This window comes from Microcebus murinus, chromosome 1 (genome assembly GCF_040939455.1).
Source record: "Microcebus murinus isolate Inina chromosome 1, M.murinus_Inina_mat1.0, whole genome shotgun sequence".
NCBI classification, from domain to species: Eukaryota; Metazoa; Chordata; class Mammalia; order Primates; family Cheirogaleidae; genus Microcebus; species Microcebus murinus.
This window is the reverse complement of record NC_134104.1, coordinates 5,348,755-5,369,393: the sequence shown is the minus strand read 5'-3', so window position 1 is coordinate 5,369,393 and position 20,639 is coordinate 5,348,755. Positions and strand designations below refer to the sequence as shown.

Below are 20,639 nucleotides of genomic sequence, written 5' to 3'. Positions count from 1 at the left end.
TTAAGAAGACTTGTCCCCACCGGAAGCCACAGGAGAGGTTCCGTCCTGCTACTTTGTGTCCACGCTCCTGTCCGTGCTGTGTGGCCGAGGGCTCCCGGCCGGTGCTCACTTGGGGACGTGTGGCCTTTCACTCACTCTCCAAGCTGGACCCGCCGAGGAGGGGCTCAGTGTGGGACGCAGTGCAGGGCAGGAGGGCAGAGGGGCGCCGGGGTGAGGAGACGAGAGAGGGTTGCCGTGCTGGGGTCAGGGGGCCTGCCCTGCACGGGGAGAAGAGGGCTGTCAGGGGCGCCGGAATCTTCTTGCCGGACAGTTAACTCCCTCCCCAGGGGAGAGGGTGCGGAAGCTCCTGGGGTCTGTTGAGGGTCCGCTCTGATGCCTTGAAAACCCTTCAGAGCCTCTTGCGGTCGGGCTGGAGCCCAGGCCAGGCTGCGCAGGGCCGGGCAGGGGCCTCTGGCCGGAGGGAAGCGAGTCCCCTGCCAGGCTGCACAGGGCCGGGCAGGGGCCTCTGGCTGGACGGAAGCGAGTCCCCTTCCCCGCGCTGGCGTGGCTGTGACAGCTCACAGGACTCAAGCGGAGGGGCTGCTCCCCTCTCCTGTCCAAATCGCGAGGCTCCAAATCCTCATCCGTCCCTGCAGCTCAGGGTACAAGCAGGCTGGGGTGGGGAGAGGGAGCAGGAATGCCAGTGGAAGGGAAGGGAAACGCAGCTCCTGGGAAAACCAGGAGGGACAGGAGCCCGCGGGTGGCGTGTTTAGAGCCCCTCATTCATAGAGAGAGACAAGCTCCCTTCCCATGGACAACGGAAAGGCATTTGCACGCGTGTCGATCCTGCACGCCTTGAGAAAAACGCACCGCGGCCTCCCTGTGATGGTCTTTGTCCCTCTGACTTTTTTTACTTTTGCTTTTCCTTTAATCCGGCGCTTCCTCCCGTCCCTGGCAGAGCGGGGAGCAGGGACAGCAGAGCGTGCTGTCCCCCTCTGCGCCACGAGGTGGCGCCTGGCGCCCTCCGATGCCGGCCGGGGCTTCCGACAGGTGAGTGGCTCTCATTGGCTCTCGGCAGGCGTGATGCCACCAGGCAGCTCTTTTTAAGAGAAAAGCCAGGACCGGTGCAGCAGCGAGCCCTGAGCAGTGCTTTCTGTGCCTGGCGAGCGGCGGGGACCCAGCTGCTGAGTTCGAGCCAACATGAGCGAGGTGAGCGACCCTGGGCTTGCAGAGGCAAACTTGGGAGAGAGGGTCGCTCGGGCGGTCTCAGGACCTGCGGGCTGGAGACCAGATGAGTCCTGTCATTATCTGCTTGCAGGACGGGCGCTACTGATACATTGGCGTGAGTGGCAAGTGCAGAAATGCACCCGAATAGCAAGTGCAACTTTTAACGTTAACCTCAGAAAGAGAAAGGGATTCATTGTTTGCTGCTGATCTAATTTGTGACTTTGAAAAGTGCTTCTGGGTTTTAGACCTCAGAGGAGAAAGCCGATTGCTCTAGTCTCTCCTGAAGATTTGTGCTCTTTCCAGCACCCGGTGTCTTCAGGCTTCCTTTGACGACACCTTTCAGGATGTGAGCAGGCAGGTGGCCGTCTGCCGGGAGCAGGACCCCGGAGGGAAGGGGAAGGGGGGAGAGGGTTTGCAGTCAGTCGGGCGGCTTTTCGTGGCCTGGCCGTGCAGAAGCGTCGCTGTACGAACTCCATCTGCAGTTAATCAGAGCAGGGGAAGAAATGCAAATTTCACCAACCGGGAGAAATCTGGGTGCAGAGATGGGTGTCTCTCAGTCGGGAGGTGGTGTTGGCAAAAGAGGAGCCACAATTTCAAATCAAAAGTCCCTTCTCTGAATTTGTTTATACAGAATACGTTTTGTTGGGGGAAAACTGACAGCTCATTTATTTTCTTTCTCTTCTGAGGCAGATGTGGGGTTACCTACCACCATCCTCTCATTCAACTCCACCACCGAGCCAAATACATTTTTATTTCCTCTTGGTTGGCACTTCAAATAATTACTTTTAAAAATCTTTTATCTTCTCTGTCTTTTTTCCCCCCTCTTTTGACAGATGGGTGATCTTTTTTTGGAAGTCTAGAGTAAAATTAATAGCTTAGAAATAAAATGCCTCCTCACTGCTTTTATCTCTCTGACGGGTGACTTTTGGTATAAACACAGCGGGAGGAAGGGCGAAGCACTATAAAACTTAGGGACGAGGGTTGGGACGGAGCCCAGGGCTTGAGGTGGGAAGGAGAATGTGGGGCAGAAGACAGGAAGTTTCCTGACAACACCATGGGCGGAAACTGCACCAGCAGGGACATTTGCCTAATGGTCTCCGAGCTGACATGGTGTCCAGCGCCCTGCACACCTGTCACCACCTTTCAGCCTCCCAACAACTCTGTGCAGTAGGCTGCATTATATATTCCCAATTGACAGATGGGGAAACTGAGGCACAGAGCCATGCACTAACTGGTTCAAGGTCACCAGCTAGTGAGCAGCAGAGCCAGGACTTGGGTTGCAGTGCTGGGCGATCAGCCGCCAGGTGGATCTTGAGGTCCAGATGTGCTTGGGATTTTCTGAACAGCTGGGCGCCGCAGAGGGGTCAGGGAGAGAGTGTGGGGGGCGAGGAGAAGGAAGCTGAGATATAGGGTGCTGAGGGCGAGGCCTCCGTTTCTCACATGCTTGGGTGGGGGGCTTTTCGCTGGACGCTGCAGAGGTTCCAGAAGCTGCCGTGTTTGTGTCGGCTCACCTTGCTTGCAACAGGAAGGGATGGCCTTGGAAGTGGTTTTCCTTTATGTACAACTTAACAGTTCCCGCTAGAAGATGGACTTGGAAACCAGCATAGCCCTGGGGGCACCCTTTCTTGGGTCAAGGTAGCTTCCTGGGATCCTGGCCCAGTGACCCGGTCTCTCTCGGAGGCTCCTGTGCAGCGGTGCTTGCGAGCTTTCCAGGCTGCTCAGCTGGGTCGGGTTCACTTCAGGGAGAGAGCGTGTCCCAGAGCTCACCCATGATTAGGGTCACAGCCTCGTTCCTGCTGAACGTGTAATTGGGGCAGGAGTTGGACACGTGTGCAGGCTACGGCAAAGAGCTCTCGCCTTAGTTCCTTTAATGAGCACAAAAGCCCACAATATGCAGGTCCCTCCTCGTGGCTCCCTCCCGTGGCTCCCTCCCGTGGCTCCCTCCCGTGGCTCCCTCCCGTGGCTCCCTCCCGTGGCTCCCTCCTGCGCCGTCTCCCCCGAGGGAGAGCGGCCCCCTTCTCCCCACCACTCCCGGCTGATCTCCAAGTCCCTGGGTGTGTGTTCCCAGGAGAGCAGGAATTTGTCCTTTGACTAAAGCTTAAATCTGCTTAAGACATTTAATAAAGTGGAACAGAAGCTCCTTTCTAGGTGGAGAACTGAATTACCCTCCCGTCCCCAGCCCCTGAAAAGTTTTCTTTAGTTGGGTGAATTCAATGTGGCTTCTAGTTTTTTTTAAAATAACTCTCAGGTGGGAACGGGTTTCAGAGGATCACTCATTTTCTCGTGTGACTAATTACCAAGGGGGCCAGAGCAATGGATTTTGTCAGACATCCCTCTGACCTCAAGATTCATCTGGGTCTGGTGGGCAGGTAGCTCTTGCTGCAGTCTTCAGGGCTTAGCGCCCGCGGCGGCACCCCGAGCTCACCAGCTGCTCCTCCAGCCCGTGCGGGGGCCAGGCTGGGCAGAGAGGACCCCAGGGGCCCAGTGCTCCCTGGGGTGGGCTCTGCTCTGTGTCGCTGGGCCTCCCTGCCTTTAAGGGGAAGGCCTTGAGCTGGCTTTAAACTGGGCAACTTTGCAACGTGATGTCTCTTCCAGCCCCTGCAGCAACACGTTTTAGGGGGAATGGCGTGATTGAAAGGAGCGGTGAGGAAAGTCAAGTCCAAATTTAGGGCAATGTGAGAGAGTGGAGGTGGTCTGCGGGGGTGTCTCATTTACATTTCAGTATTAAAGTATTGTCACATGTGCCTGGAGCAATGTATGAGATGAACTGGAAGATAATATAGCAGGGATCCAAATGCAGGCTTAAGTACATTAGCCGGATCAGAAATCCTAACCTCCACGGCCCGAGTTTACAAAATGCATTCTGTTCTCTTCCCCGTGGCCTCACCGTTCAAAGGAAAAAAGGCTCCCTTTGTTTAGTCATTTAAAAAAGAACCCCAGGAACAATGACAGTCAGTCCCATGTTTTCGTTTAGGTGCCTGTTTTTAAGTTGCCTTTCAAAAGAGCTCATTTAGAGGAGCAAGATTCTAATGCATGAAGACAGACATCTGGAGAGTTAGTTTAAAACAGGACACACCAGCACCGTGCTTGGGAAGGGTGTAGGGAGATGTTCCCAGTTCCATAATCAATTGGCAGCTATTGATTAGACTTGAGACCCCTTTGGGAAAAGTCTCCTCCTAACCCTAAATTTCACTGTCCTGGGATGTCGTCTTGCTTAGACTTGGATGGGATGCGACTCGGTGCCAGGGGTGTGGGTCTTTCCTTCATGCAGCCTCTGCCACAGTGAAAGGCCTGTGCCATCAAAGGCATGGTCTGAACCGCACCAAGGACATTCAAGGGCAAATCTTCAGATACACACGTCTGTCCTGAGCGCTGAGACCAAATATACTGTCTGTTTAATTTATTGTATGCATGAAAACATACAGGGATCTCCGAGGAAACAAGAAAACAGTGAATGATACCGTTCGGGGAAGAGATTTCCAAGGGAAGGCTACACGCACTTAAATCTTGGGGCAGGGGCATAGAAGAGGCATGAATTTTAAAACGATATTTGTCAATTGATTAAAAAAATATGTGACTTTGATTTGGGGCTTATGTAGCTGTTAGCCGTCATGGTAACCCAGTGGAAAGAAAAAGGGTAAAATGAAACAGTCCTGAGGTGAGAATGATAATAGTTTTGTACTTCTGATGATGTGATAGTAAACCAGAACAGATGCTAATGCATGGGCGGTTAGGTTTGTAAGGAACTGTATATTCTAGACTAGTTGTTGAGCACAGATTCTGAGGGTAGCTGCATAATATCTGGATTTTGCAACTGGACCCAAATGCCTAGCAACAGGTCAAATGATAGTTCAATTTCTTATGCAATTTTAATTTCATTTGAGGGTGTACCTGCAGCAAAGATATAGAAAGATCCAGGGAGATCTATTTGGCTTTGTTGGACCCCACAATGCCAACACTCCCTGCTCTAACTGGGAATAGTAAGCTTAGACAGATACCAATTACAACTTGAGTTTGACTTTTCCTTACAAGGAAGAGGTCAAAATTAAGCATGAAAATGTGTTTTCTGGGCTGATTACCATAAAATTTGTTTTCCTGATCCTGTATTTCATTAACTAATGCTGTGGCTTTAAAAAGTTTCAGTTTTTCTCTTTTAAATTCTAAGAATGACAGAATGAAAGATGTATTTTTTTTTTTCAGAAAGAAAATAAATGACTCACAATTGATTTCATTAAAGGTTTAGTGGAGCAGTGGGATCAAGGCAAAAGGAAAGCATGGGTTTTGTAATGGAAAGTCCCCTGAATTTATGATGAATGCATTCTCCGCATTATTTTTTTAAAATTCCAATTTCTGCTCTCAGTGCTTCATGAGAGATGTTATCCTAGGTGGAAGACATCACAATTTGTCTGCGGTCCTGCTGTTCTTAGTCCACTTGGCACACTGCACTATCTGGCACGAAAATAATATTTCATCAGCCCAAGCCTGGGGCTCCTCATTAATTCAGAATGACTTTCCAGAAAGGGCTTCATACTGGAGGAAAAGAAGGGTTTTAGGGGAGACACACAGACAGGTTTCTATTATATCCTACTGCTGTTTTTATAAAACACACCGTAAAGATCATGCTGTTAAGGTCTCGTAGGTTGCGTGTTGTTGGTTAGAAGAGCCGTATCTAGACCGTGGATTTCCTGACAGTGACAATTCTATGCCATCCACCAGGCCTGGCTGCAGGTTTGGCACTCGGGGGATGTCCAGTTACTGAATGAATCAACAGCTTGTGGGGTGTGGCTTCATGAGTTAATGTCACCAGTGGTCTAAATGTTGAGACATTTAGGGTACATTCGGAGAGGACACGCTTTGTCTTTTGCTCTCCGCTCCTGGTTTGGAACCTGTGTTTGCCATTTCAATCCTTTTGAGTGGGAAATGCGTGTATTGTTAGAGACGCAAAATAAATGCTCCTAGGACAGTAAAAGAAAATGAGAAAAAAATGGGAAGACTCTCAACAGAGAGAACTCTTGACATTTGGGAAAATGTCAGAGAAAATATGAGCACGGAGCGAGGGAGGTGGAATTCTAATATCCTGTGTTTCCGTGTTGTCTCCATTGAGAGCATCTCGCTTCAGGTAAGTTCAACAGGATTCAAACAAGAGGGACGGTAGCCAGGGAGGCAGAGCCTGAGGACACCTTGAAGAACGGTTTGCGGCATTGAAATAGAAAACCAATTTGAATGTGATTCGAGGAGAATAAGGAAGAGTCTAAGCAGATCTTTAGAAAGTTAGCTCCTACTTCTTTTTTTTTTTTTTTTTTTTTTTTTTGAGACAGAGTCTCACTTTGTTGCCCAGGCTAGAGTGAGTGCCGTGGCGTCAGCCTAGCTCACAGCAACCTCAAACTCCTGGGCTTGAGTGATCCTTCTGCCTCAGCCTCCCGAGTAGCTGGGACTACAGGCATGCGCCACCATGCCCGGCTAATTTTTTACATATATATATCAGTTGGCCAATTAATTTCTTTCTATTTATAGTAGAGACGGGGTCTCGCTCTTGCTCAGGCTGGTTTTGAACTCCTGACCTTGAGCAATCCGCCCGCCTCGGCCTCCCAAGAGCTAGGATTACAGGCGTGAGCCACAGCGCCCGGCCAGCTCCTACTTCTGAATGACAATCAGCCCAGTTGTAAATTCTGGCATGTTGTTGAAGGTAAATTCTATCTAGCATACAGAAAACAAACTGTGTATGTAAATATCTTAATGATCATTTAAAAATTAATTATTAATAATATGCATATAATATTATTATTAATAATTGAAATATAATTTATTATTAATTTATATCTGAAGATTTAACTATTTTATTAATTTATATTTGAAACAGCAATATGTGAGAATTCATATGCAAAGAGGAATTGATTCAAATTTGTTCTCCTGGGGAGAGAGAGATGGAATTGCATTATCTATGCCCCTGCATAGTCAGATAAGATCTCCACTTTCCTGTAAACGCCAGGCATAAGCTATTTACCATTCTTCTTCCAATCTCTGAAATGGAATGAAGGATAAACAATGAATAAACATTTGCCATTCACTTGGGTATAGGTGCCTTTTGGGTAGAGACGTGAAAATGTTTGATAGGTCATTGTTTCGTGCCGCAAACAAAGCCAGGTTGCCATACCTATCAATAGCTTCATCCTATAATCTCAACATCTTTTTCTGGGCTGTTTTACATAAAACAATTCAGCATGAGTTACACATTCCAGGCATCTATCTGCTTGTATCTGCCTTGCAAATAGCTCTAAATTTATGCTTCAGAATCTCACTGAATCACTTCTCATTCCATTTCTGAAAGGGGAACGCTTGCCCGTATTTATGGCTTTGCCGGCAGAGAAATCAATCACCCGCTAAACGCCATTATTCTGTATTTTACTCTTAACCTGCCATTTCATAAATAAAAGGAAGACAAATTAGACTCATAAAGCAGGAGGGTAATCATCCACAAATTCAATGTCTAAGGGGAAGGAAGCAAAATGTGTGAACTGTTCAAACCATTCAAATGAGGCAATTTTCCTCTTAAAGGAGCTAGAATAGAGGGCAGGGAAGCCCCTTTCTTCTGCCCACAGTTTTAGGACAGTCTTGGACTTGGACAATACTAAAATGTCTCTAGTCATACACACATTGGACTTCTGCCCAGTAGTCTGAAAGATGTGTCTTTTGAACGTTAAATATTGTTTATGACTATTTGGTAGCTAAACTGGGATCTGGATTGGTTTGAGATTATGCTATTTGTGGTATTACAATCCGAATAGGTTGTGAAGTGGCAGGGCAGAAGAAATGGTCATCTGTCTCCGTAGCATAACACCTGTAGCTTGGCCAATAATCTCATGAAGTGACTAGTTATTTTAATTTTATATAATCCCCGAAAAGAGGACTCAAGAGGTTGGCAATACCCATTAACTGTTTTTCTTAATCAAATAAGAGTAAAAAATACAACAAGGAAGTATGTTCTCCCTGTCCCAAAGATCTTTTTATTTAAACAAATACAAATATCTGTTCATCACATGGCTAAGTTCCAATATTGAGAAAACTAATTAAGAGACGGCACCTGTTTTAAAGTTTAAGACTCTTACATACAGCAGTCCCCCCAATCCTTGGGTGAGATATTCCAAGACCCCCACTAGAGGGTTGAAAGTGTGGATGATCCCAAACCCTGTATAAAGTGTGTTTTTTCAATCTGGTAACTGAGAGGGTTCCTAAGCCACTAACAGGTGGGTAGTGCAGAGAGCATGGATTCACCGGACAGAGGGACGATTCACGCCCCAAGCAAGACAAAGTGGGGCAGCAAGAAATTTCGTCACGCTCCTCAGGATGGCATGCAGTTGAAACCATACGAATTGTTTATTTCTGAACGTTTCCATTTAATATCAGATTGTGGGCTGGGTGTGGTGGCTCACGCTTGTAATCCCGGCACTCTGGGAGGCTGAGGAGGGAGGATCACTGGAGCTCAGGAGTTGGAGACCAGCCTGAGCAAGAGTGAGACCTCGTCTCTACTAAAAAAAACAGAAAGAAATTAGCTGGACAACTAAAAATATACAGAAAAAGTTAGCCGGGCATGGTGGCGCATGCCTGTAGTCCCAGCTACTCGGGAGGCTGAGGCAGGAGGATCGCTTGAGCCCAAGAGTTTGAGTTTGCTGTGAGCTAGGCTGACGCCACGGCACTCTAGCCCAGGCAACAGAGTGAGACTTTGTCTATAATAATAATAATAATAATAATAATAATAATAATCATATCAGACTGTGGTTAACTTCAGGTAACCGAAAACTTGGAAAGTGAAATCAAGGATTAAGGGGGACTACTGTATATAATTTCCTTTTTAAGTAACATCCACTGTTTCATTAGGGCTTGTTAGAAAAATGTCACTTTTTTTTTTCCTGGAGCCTGACAATATAGCTAATTGTACTGAGGGTTTTCTTCTTCTGATTGCATTTCCTCACACTTTTTGGATGTGCACAGAAATCCCTGACGCCACGGGCTGTTCCCCTTTGGAGCCCGAGGGTGGCTGAGCCCCTCCTGCAGGCCCCCTGGGCTCACCTGCAGACGGGCACTGGCACGGGCTGGCCACATCCGAGACGGGAGATAGTGTGGAGCCCTCGTTTAAAAACCCCATCTCCGTATGTGCCGAAAAGTTTAAGATGAAATAGCAACAAGCAAAACTTCAAACCATTAAGCTTTAGCATTTTACTCTTAACGACTTGCCATTTCATAAATGAAAGGGAGACGAATTAGACTCATAAGCAGGAGGGTAATCTTCCACAAACTGAATGTCGGAGGGGAAGTAAGCAAAACGTGGGGACTTTTCAAACCATTTGAGTGAAGCGATTTTCCTCACAAAGGAACTAGAATAGAGAGCAGGGAAGCCCCATTCTCTGGGAGGTTTCTGCCTTCGGTTTTAGGGCAGTCCTGGACTTGGACAAAGCTAAAATGTCTCTAGTCATATTGGTCATTCCTGTCCACCAGAGGAAATGTCAGTGCCATCTTCTCCTCCAAGCAACTAAAGGCGATCTGGTGTGATTTTGTCCTCTTGCCTAGAGAAACCGTTGTCTTCCGTTCTCTCCCCTTCTCTGACTTTTCCACAGATAGCTGTCATTTTTCTAATAATAACTGTCTGATTCAGCATTTCAGGTTTTGGAGAACTGTCTTCTCCATCTTCCCCCAGATCCATGACAGAACAATGCAATGGTGTCCCCAATGATCATGAGTATCAATACTCCTCAACAGTGGTCTCCAAAGTTTTTAACAGTGCACCCTAATAGAAAAAAAATTTGATCATGTATGCACAACACATTTTTATTTATTTTAAAATTATGAGCTGGACATGGTGGCTCACGCCTGTAATCCTAGCATTCTGGGAGGCTGAGGCAGGAGGACCGCCTGATGTCAGGAGTTTGAGACCAGCCTGAGAGAGAGCGAGACCCCATCTCTACTAAAAATAGAAAAAAACTAGCCAGGGGTTGTGGTGCACACATGTAGTCCCAGCTACTCGGGAGGCTGAGGGAGGAGGATCCCTTGAGCCCAGGAGTTTGATGTTGCTGTGAGCTAGGGTGACGCCATGGCACTCTAGTCTGGACAACAGAGCAAGACTCTGTTTCAAAATAAATAAATAAATTAATTAATTAAAATAAATAAATAAAAATAAAATAAAATTATGTGTACGTGGTAATGTGCTAATATATTAAGGGCATGGATATCTATACTTCAAATATTCTTTTTGATAACTGCACTGCGTTTTGAGTCTAATTTGACAGCTGTGCTTTTTAAGCTTGTATTGGTGGTCATGAAGACATTCTAGTAATAGAAGGGTTGCTTAGCACTTCCATTGTTTCTTTGTTGTTTGTGCTGGCAGTATTAGTATTATTTTGAACCTGTGGTTTTATGCAGGAATTTTTTTTTTTATCTTGGTAAAAAACACATAACATTTACCATCTTTTTTTTTTTTGTTTTTAAGACAGAGTCTCACTTTGTTGCCCAGGCTAGAGTGAGTGCTGTGGCGTCAGCCTAGCTCACAGCAACCTCAATCTCCTGGGCTCAAGCAATCCTCCTGCCTCAGCCTCCTGAATAGCTGGGACTACAGGCATGCGCCACCACGCCCAGTTAATTTTTTCTATATGTATTAGTTGGCCAATTAATTTCTTTCTATTTATAGTAGAGATGGGGTCTCACTCTTGCTCAGGCTGGTTTCGAACTCCTGACCTCAAGCAATCCACCCGCCTCGGCTTCCCAGAGTGCTAGGATTACAGTTGTGAGCCACCTCGCCTGGCCAACATTTACCGTCTTCACCATTTTTAAGTGTATGGTTCAGTAGTGTTAAGTATACTGACGTTGTTGTGAAACAGATTTTCTGAACTTTTCCATCTTGCAAAACTGAAACTGTCCCCGTTAAACAACTGCTCCCCATTTCCCCTCCCCCAGCCACTGGCAGCCACCATCCTACTTTCTACCTCTGTGAATCTGACTACTTTAGGGACCTCGTATAAGTGGAATCATGCCATACTTGTCTTTGTGACTGTCTCATTTTACCTAGCGTGTCTTCAAGGTTCATCTATGCTGTGGCATGTGACAATGCAGGAAATTTCAAAAGGTGCGTACCTACTGTGGGAAGACTACTTAAAGGTAGATGGCATAATCTATATATACATCCTTTTCTTGGAGCGGAAGGAGCTGCAATGCAGCACCCGGCGGCACTCTGAGAGCAACAACAGTGAGGGTGTCTGGGACAGTCACCTTGTGGGACTCCCACCTCTTCCTATCCACCAGAGATGATGTCAGTATCAATCCATTTATTAGCTATCAATAAAATCTAAGTTTTTTTTTATTTCAGCATATTATGAGGGTACAGATTTTAAGGTTTCAATAAATGCCCTTTCCCCCTCCCCCCACAAGTCTGAGTTTCCAGCATGACCGTCCCCCAGATGGTGCACATCTCACTCACTATGTATGTATATACCCGCCCCCTCCCCCCTCCCACCTGCCCAATACCCTATTACTGTAGTACCTATGTGTCCACTTAGGTGCTGCTCAGCTAATACCAGTTTGCTGGTGAGTATATGTGGTGCTTGTTTTTCTATTCTTGGGATACTTCACTTAGAAAATATAAGTTTGTAATTGATCTTAGATCCTAAACAGATATAAATAAAGATTCTAAAGTTTTCTTTGCCATGTGTGGCCATGACAGTGAAGCACCTACAACCCCAGAGGTGCCATTTACACTGTGGGCCGTGTCAGTGGTGCCCCCTGGACTTGTGCTGTGCACAGCCTGTGCAGCTGCAAGTGGCCGCTCAGCCCCTCCCTGGGGTGCAGTCGGCCTGCCTAAGGACCGTCAACCTAGAGAAAGATTGTCATTTCTATAGTCCCGCTTAGAATCCAGAAAATCGAAGGAGGCCATAGCTGTCATTTCATTCAAAGCAGTCATTTTAAAATATGGGACTGAGCGCCCAAAGATTAATCTTGTTCAAAATCACAGAGCTTCTTGAGGAAAAGCCAGTCTAGGTTTCACTTCCACATTTCCTATCCTATTAAATTTCTCATTTTCAGTTGGGTACAACCCAACTTCTTTTACACTTGTCCACTTGTCCAAATTCCACATGGAACTCAGACAAGAAATATATTAGAAATAACATTGTCCTGGATATTTTTATTAGTCTTGAGTGAAAAGAGAATAACACCAGAGATTCTGACAGAGCCATTCCTTTCTTCACCAGATCTTCAACTCTGTTTTTAGGGATTCTGATTTTCTTTCTGACCCCTCATGCTCCCATCCCAACCACACATAGAGAAGTTGATACATGTTGGTTTTGCTACTGCTGAGGAATATTTCATTAAGAGCTTTTTTGGCAAAGTTTTCTTCTGTCTCGCCTGGTAGATTTTCCTTGACTTTGAGGTTACAACAATCATCGTTATGCCTTGCTGACTCCCCAGGGCTCTGTTTGAAAAGCAAAGAGCATTCTGAACTCCAAAGTATAAAACTCTTAGAAAATGTTTGCCCAGAGAAGAGTGGCCCTTTCTATGGTCAAAATGATTATGTATATAATTAGTAATCACATATTTTGTCATTCATCCATCTTCTTTCTTTCTTTCCTTCCTTCCTCCTTCCTTCCTTCCTTCCTTCCTTCCTTCCTTCCTTCCTTCCTTCCTTCCTTCCTTCCTTCCTTCCTTCCTTCCTTCCTTCCTTCCTTCCTTCCTTCCTTTTATCCGTCCTTCCTTTTATTTCAGCATATTATGGGAGTATAAATGTTTAGGTTACATATATTGCCTTTGCCCCACCTGAGTCAGAGCTTCAAGCATGTCCATCCCCCAGACGGTGCACACCACGCCCATTGAATATACCATCCCCACCTCCTACATCCCACCTGCCTGACACCCAATGAATGTTACTACTATATGTGCACATAAGTGTTGATCAGTTAATACCAACTTGATGGTGAGTACATGTGGTGCTTGTTTTTCCATTCTTGTGATACTTCACTTACTAAATGGGCTCCAACTCTATCTAGGATAATACAAGAGGTGCTATATCACCATTTATTTTTTGTGGCTGAATAGTACTCCATGGTATACATATACCACATTTTATTAATCCACTCATTATTGATGGGCACTTGGGTTGTTTCCACATCTTTGCAATTGTGAATTGTGCTTCTATAAACATTCTAGTGCAGATGCTTTTTTATAGAATGTCTTTTGTTCTTTTGAGCAGATTCCCAGTAATGGGATTGCTAGATCAAATGATAGTTCTACTTGTAGCTGTTTGAGGTATCTCCACGTTACTTTCCACAGAGGTTGTACTAGTGTGTAGTCCCACCTGCAGTGTATGAGTGTTCCTATCTTTCCCTATCCATGTCAACACTTATTGTTTTGGGATTTTTTTTTTTTTTTTTTGAGACAGAATCTCACTTTGTTGCCCAGGCTAGAGTGAGTGCCATGGTATCAGCCTAGCTCACAGCAACCTCAAACTCTTGGGCTCAAGCGATCCTTCTGCCTCAGCCTCCCAAGTAGCTGGGACTACAGGCATATACCACCATGCCTGGCTAATTTTTTCCATATATATTAGTTGGCCAATTAATTTCTTTCTTTTTTTTTTTAGTAGAGACAGGGTCTTGCTCTTGCTCAGGCTGGTTTCAAACTCCTGACCTTGAGTGATCCGCCTGCCTCGGCCTCCCAGAGTGCTAGGATTACAGGCATGAGCCACTGCGCAGGCCGGAACTTTTTGATAAAGGCCATTCTCACTGGGGATAAGTGATATCTCATAGTGGTTTTGACTTGCATTTCCCTGATGACTAAAGATGTTGAGCATTTTTTCATATATTTGTTGGCTATTAGTCTATCTTCTTTTGAAAAGTTCCTGTTCATGTCCTTTGCTCACTTTTTGATAGGGTTGTGTGATTTTTTTCTTACTGATTTTCCTGAGTTCTATATAGATTCTAGTTATTAGCCCTTTATCAGATGTGTAGCTTGTGAAAATTCTCTCTCATTCTATAGGTTATCTGTTTGCTCTCATGATAGTTTCCTTGACTGTGTAGAAGCTTTTTAATTTGATCAGGTCCCATTTATTTATTTTTGATGTGTCTGTGATTGTCTTAGGGGTCTTCTTCATAAATTCTTTGTCTAGGCCAATGTCTGTAAGGGATTTTCCAATATTTTCTTCTAGAATTTTTAGTTTCATGCCTTAGGTTTAAGTCTATAACCACTGTGAGTTGAGTTTTATGAAAGGTGGAAGGCGCACATCCTGTTTCAGTCTTCTACATGTGGCTATCTAATTTTCCCAGCACCATTTATTGAATAAAGATTCTTTTCCCTTTTCTATGCTTTTGTCTGCTTTGCCAAAGAGTAGATGGCTATATGAGGATGGTTTTATATCTGGGTTCTCAGTTTTGTTCCATTGGTCTATGTCTCTGTTCTTGTGCCAGTCTCATGCTCTTTTAGTTACTATAGCCTTGTAGTATAACTTGAAGTCTGGTAAATTGATGTCTCCCAATTTGTTCTTTTTCCTTAAGATTGCTTTTGCTTTATGGGTCTTCTGTGGTTCCGTATGAAGTGTAGAATTATTTTTTCTAGATCTGTGAAAAACAATGTTGGTATTTTAATAGGGATTGCATTGAATCTGTAGATCACCTTGAGTAGTATAGACATTTGAACAATGTTCATTCTGCTGACCCATGAGCATAGTATGGTTTTTGACCTGTTTACATTCTCTGCTATTGCCTTCCTAAGTGTTTCGTAGTTCTCCCTGTAGAGGTCTTTTACCTCCTCAGTTAAATATATTCCTAGGTATTTTATTATCTTTGTTGCTATTTGTTGCTATATTTCTTTTCATCTTTTAGATCATGAAATTTTAAAGGTCTTCTATACCTTTTCATCTGTCCAGCATATACACTGAACTCACAATGATGGACGTTCTGCTGCGTTGGTGAATAAGACATGGTCCTCACCCCTCGAAAACCTTATAGGCTAGTGAGGGAGACAGAATCACATAAAATAAACTCTGCTACAGGATCATACAGAGTATAGGCTGTCCTCTGTATAAACCAAAGGCCAGGGAAGCATTGGTTGGTTAATTTGCCATTGTGCAGGGCTGGGGGGGGGAGGAGAGAAAATGCTCAGGAAAACCATCCCAAAGGAGTCGCTGCTTATAGAAGTCCATACTGCTTGAAGAATAGCACCACAGAGCTTTTGGTTGATCTTAAAAGTCATATATTTTAGAACCATATGAGCATTTAGTCATCTTCAAGTTCAATGCATAGATACGTATCCAGTGTGATGCTACAGTTAATTTTTAACTCCTTTGTGGTGACAAAATTGCTTTAAATATGTCAGACATTTTCCCATCCTCATCCATGAATATTTGGGCTCTATTGACTTATTATATTTTTCTTTAAAAGTTAAAAAAAAGTCTCTTCAGTACATTGGCAATAGATTACATGAGGACAGTCAATTATATTTTTGGAATTATATATAGTTTTATTTGAAAATTTTGTATGTTCTAATTGTGAGAAATGTGTGTATGAATTTGGCCATGGCAATAGTTTCCCTTGTGTGAGAGTCTTGGTGTTTGGCCCTAGTGGAATATCTTTGCTCTCCGTATGTCAGAGCTCCTGGTAGAGCTCTCAGCCATTATTATTATTTTCTTCTCTTTGAAGTTTGTTCAAGGGATGGGCTCAGCCTTGTATTTATAGCTCTGTTCTCACATCTGCATAATTTCTGTCAAAATATCTAGATAATACAGTGCCACATCTCAAATATTATTTCTGGCAATGTTCTATACTTCAGAAATGTGGGCTATTTTACCTCTTTTTGAAGAAAATTTCTTAAAATAGATGTAGCAATTTGTCAAGCAACTCCACCGAATACCTCCTTCAAATCCATAGTTATTTTTTTCATCTAGATTTAATCTTTCCCATCTTTAAAGTTGATTTGTTTCATTTTTTCAGCCCTCTTTTATGAGTTTCCGTGTCATCGTTTTTTTGCCGAGTTCTTGGTGAGAGCCAGATTGGGCTGAAACTCATGTGAGAGTTCCCCCACGGTTGAATTTTGGATGAGGCTTTTGTGAGGCTTTTTCACATGACAAAAATATAAATGCAGCCTAAGGTAACGTTAGTGGTACAAGTGGTGGCCTTAGAGGACCCATCTTGTGCTCCTTATGTTCCATTAGCATTTCAAAAAGGAAGCAAGACATGGCTGAAGAGTCTGGCAGAGCTCCGGCAGAAGCGAGGCAATTTCAAAGCAAGCCACAGTTCTGAATTCTTCCCTCTTGCCCAACTCTGCCTTCAACCTCTTTGGAGGTGACATAGCTCAGAGGTGGGACATCCTTGAGAGTCTATGATGAGGGGAAGGTAGGACCAGTAGCACCATTTGTGGGCCCAGGGAAAAATCACTGTGGTACCCTCGTTAAACCTTATTAAGAATTTTACGATGGTGACGGTAGGCGTGAGACCAAGTGCGGGGCCTTCTAAGTGTGGGCCCTGCACTACTGCATGGGCCCATGAGCCAGCCCTGGGTTAAGGTGGCGAGTGGCCTGACTACTCTGTAGTGAGAAAGGAGGAGACAGAGCTGATGAAACATAATACATTATCCCTGCAATGCCTGGAGCCTTTCGTGGATGTATTTTTTTCCCTGTCCAAGCAGAAGCTTTTGAGATGGCCGAGTCTGACTATGTAGGTGGGCAGATTGAGGGACTTTTCCCCAAATTTGGTGGAGCTTTCAGGTTGGCTTTGAGGAAGCCAACCTAGTGCATGTTTGAATAAGAAATCGTCATGTTCAAGGGTCAGCTTGGTTCACGCTGAGGACTGTTTTGATGATGAAATAATAAAATTGACTCAAATCACTCGAAGAGAGAGAGAGAGAGAGAGAGAGTGTGTATTTTTTAAAGGCCATATGAATGCTAAAATTTAGTGGAAAATTTCCTTGAATTCTAATTTCAAACATCTCTACTGAGTATTGATCGTTTATTGAGATGAAAGCTTCCAATGGCCGCTTTTGTCCTGAGACTTTCATGCTGTCAGTCCTCACCTCCTCTTCTAGAGTGTGTCTGGGGGGACACAGAACACAGATGTAATAGGCTTGTTCAATTAAAGAAACATTTTTTTCACACTGGGCTTGGGAAAGAAAGAGGTCTCCACTAATAATGCCAGGATCAATATGTGCAGATAAGAGGCAATTTGGTGGTGTGAACTTTGGTCATTCATAAAGACCAGATCCCTGGAAGACAACCTTTGACTAAATTAGAATTCAGTTTATTTTCCAGTAGATTAAATTCTTGTGAATTTCAGAGGGTTTGAAAGGAGATATCGAAGAAATATCTATTAGGAAGGAGACACAGCTCTTAGACTCAGTGGGTAGGTTAAGTGATGGTGCTGATGGTGATGGCAGTGGTGATGGTGGTGGTGGTGATGATGATGATGATGGTGATGATGGTGGTGGTGAAGGTGATGGTGGGGTGAGTGATGGTGGTGATGATGATGGTGGTGATGGTGATCATGATGGTGATGATGGTGGTGGTGATGGTGGTGGTGGGGTGAGTGATGGTGGTGATGGTGATGGTGGTGAAGATGATGGTGGTGAAGATGGTGGTGGTAATGATGATGGTGGTGATAGTAGTGGTGATGGTGATGGTGGTGGTGGTATTGATGCTGGTAATGCTAATGGTGGTGGTGGTGATGGTGGTGGTGGTGATGGTGATGGTGATGGTAATGGTGGTGGTGGTAATGCTGATGGTGGTGGTGGTGATGATGGTGGTGATGGTGATGGTGGTGGTGGTGATGATGGTGGTGTTGGTGGTGGTAATGCTGATGGTGGTGGTGGTGATGATGGTGGTGATGGTGGTGGTGGTGATGATGGTGGTGATGGTGGTGGTGGTGGTAATGCTGATGGTGGTGGTGGTGATGATGGTGGTGTTGGTGGTGGTAATGCTGATGGTGGTGGTGGTGATGGTGGTGGTGGTGGTGGTAATGCTGATGGTGGTGGTGGTGATGATGGTGGTGATGGTGGTGTTGGTGATGGTAATGCTGATGGTGGTGGTGGTGGGGTGTGTGTGTATTTTTTTATGGGGACAGTGTTAGAATTTTCACCTCCCCAGAGAACAGCTGATTAATGACTCATATAACTTTTGACCTGTCTTCTTATCTGTGTCTCAATTCACTTCTTGAGTTGTGTCAACAGATGTAGGACAAAACATTCCCTTTCTTCCAAAAGTGCACAACCTCAGTCTTCTACTGTTTTCTGAACCTATTTTTGTATTAGTTGAGTGGGGGAAAAACCCAGCTGTTTCTTTACTACCAAAAAAGAAAGTCTCTATCTTCTGAAGCTAGAACACTCCTCTTGGAGAAGCACATGAGCAGTAAATAGTGCCAAACAAACATCTGCATTTCATTACAAGGAGTCCTTACAGGAAGAGTGGGCATTAGTTTTCACAGGAGGAATATTCACAGGAGAGTCTAAGAAGCTAGTTACATGTGTCAAAGGCAAAGTGGGACACACACACACAGTGAATTCTGGAATAAGACCTGCTTTTATGGTCTTGGAGCCCTTTTCTCATCATAAATGCATGAAATGTGTGTCTGCAGATCTGGTATTAAGTGGGCTCTGGGCACTGTATGATGCATTATCAGGCTCCCTGACAATCTGGTGAAATGTATTCATCCCATCTTTTTCCTAAAATGGCCCAATTATTTTCACATGCAGAGTTTTGTATGATCTGTGGAACACGTGTTCCACAACGTTGCTTTAAAATAAAGCACAATCCCCCCTCTGCCACCAGGTGATCTGAGGCTCACAATGTCTACTTTGTTGGTGGCAGAAGGGGTCATCAAAGTCAGGTTTTCCATCTTCCCAGCCAATGTTTTCCCCTCTAGACTGGCAATATTGAGTGGGCACTGCTCAGACTTCCAAGTAAGTCTGCCCAGATTCAAATTCCCTCCCTACCCGCCCCCCCCCCTCACTTAGCAGTAACATCCTTGGGCATATTACTAAACCCTCTCCAGTTGGGATAATGGTAGTATCAACTTCATATAATTGTTTCTCTAGCAGCCTTAAGCTGTTGTTATTGTGTTGCATTTGCAGACAGAGCCTTGTGCCTTGTTGCAAAGAAAGGAAAAAGTCTTTGCCAAACTTGGAAGTGTCATCTATTCATTCAACTCTAAATATGGGCTTCTTTTGGATAACAATGGATTTGGCTTGTGTCCTTTCTTCCCCTGCACACGTTTTTGTTCACTTAACAAGGAATATGAGCATGCAATAGGTTCTGATTGGTTCCACTGTGTTAGAGCCCTTGTGGCCACAGTGAGAGATCTTTCAGGATGGATTGCTGCTTAGAGACCCGCAGGGCAGGATTCTCCTGGCTGTTGGGGCATTTTCATTCTGTGGTTTTTGGTCATTCTTTTGCCTTTATTTGATGACAACTGGCAAGGCATTTTACTAGCTATATTGGGGAGGGATAGGGAATGGAACACTGGTGTTATCCCTATATTGGGAGGGATAGGGAATGGAACACCACTGAAAGCAAAGAAAAGACGTGTCTGTCTCTATGGCCAGTTTCCATAATCCGGGGAGACCACATGTGGGTTTTCTGATCTCACTTCAACTTCTCTAGCCTTTGAAGTATAAAAGTCCTTGAAAAAAATCACATCATTCTAGGAAGGACAGGCAGGCTTGGTGTTTTCGAAGTCATTACATTACGGGTTTTCTTTAGTTCTAGAAAACTGGCCCTGCCTGTTGTTTTTTTTCCCCTAATTGTCTATAAAAGGCAGACTTGCCCTTAAATGAGTTAGTTCCAGGCACGGTCAGATTCTTCTATGATGTTGACCTCTTGTTGACAATTTTCTAACCTCTTTCTTACTCTTGGAGTCCAGTTAGTCAGCCATAACTTTTGGGGACAGGAAGAGAAAACAAATCTCTTCTTTCTTTCTCTACTCTGCTTGGATCTGGTACCTTCTGTGTACCCTGTGAGACTGTAATCCTGGGAGAAGCGTTTGGATATCTGTGTCTTTGTCCGAAAGCCCACTGTTGTCACTTTCCAACCGCGGCAGCTGTTCTGGCTGGCATCCGGCCTTTAGGCCAGCAGCCTTTATTCTGAGGCTAATCTAAGGAACTCACACCGATACAGGAGGACAATAAAGGAAGTGGGGTGGGCGCCGAAGCACTTCTCTGGGTGCAATTTGGATGCAGAGGGTGGGTAGCTTCTTCCTTCGTGCATTGTTCTAGCACCTTCCAGATCCGTGGGGCTCCCAGTGCTGGTTGAGGGTGAGTTACTTTGGCTGTTGCTGGGATAAGTGGAGATGTTGATGCCCTCGTCCTTTTATCCAACCTCAGGCCCGCGGAGGGTCTACAGATTAAATCAGATACACACACGTCGTAATGGGGCCACTAAACTCTCCCAGCTTCCCTCACTTCCAACCAGCTTCTTCTTT

General features: G+C 44.9%; 1 protein-coding gene across 1 annotated transcript in view; it reads left to right on the top strand.

Moving 5' to 3' along the window:
- Positions 1-1,068: 1,068 nt before the first annotated feature.
- The window catches only part of PCP4 (Purkinje cell protein 4), a 61,309-nt gene continuing 41,738 nt past the window's right edge, over positions 1,069-20,639 (top strand). The window contains exon 1 of the mRNA XM_020284741.2: positions 1,069-1,188. Coding sequence (XP_020140330.1) covers positions 1,180-1,188 — 9 coding nt within the window. The 5' untranslated portion in view covers positions 1,069-1,179. The remainder of the gene's footprint in view (positions 1,189-20,639) is intronic.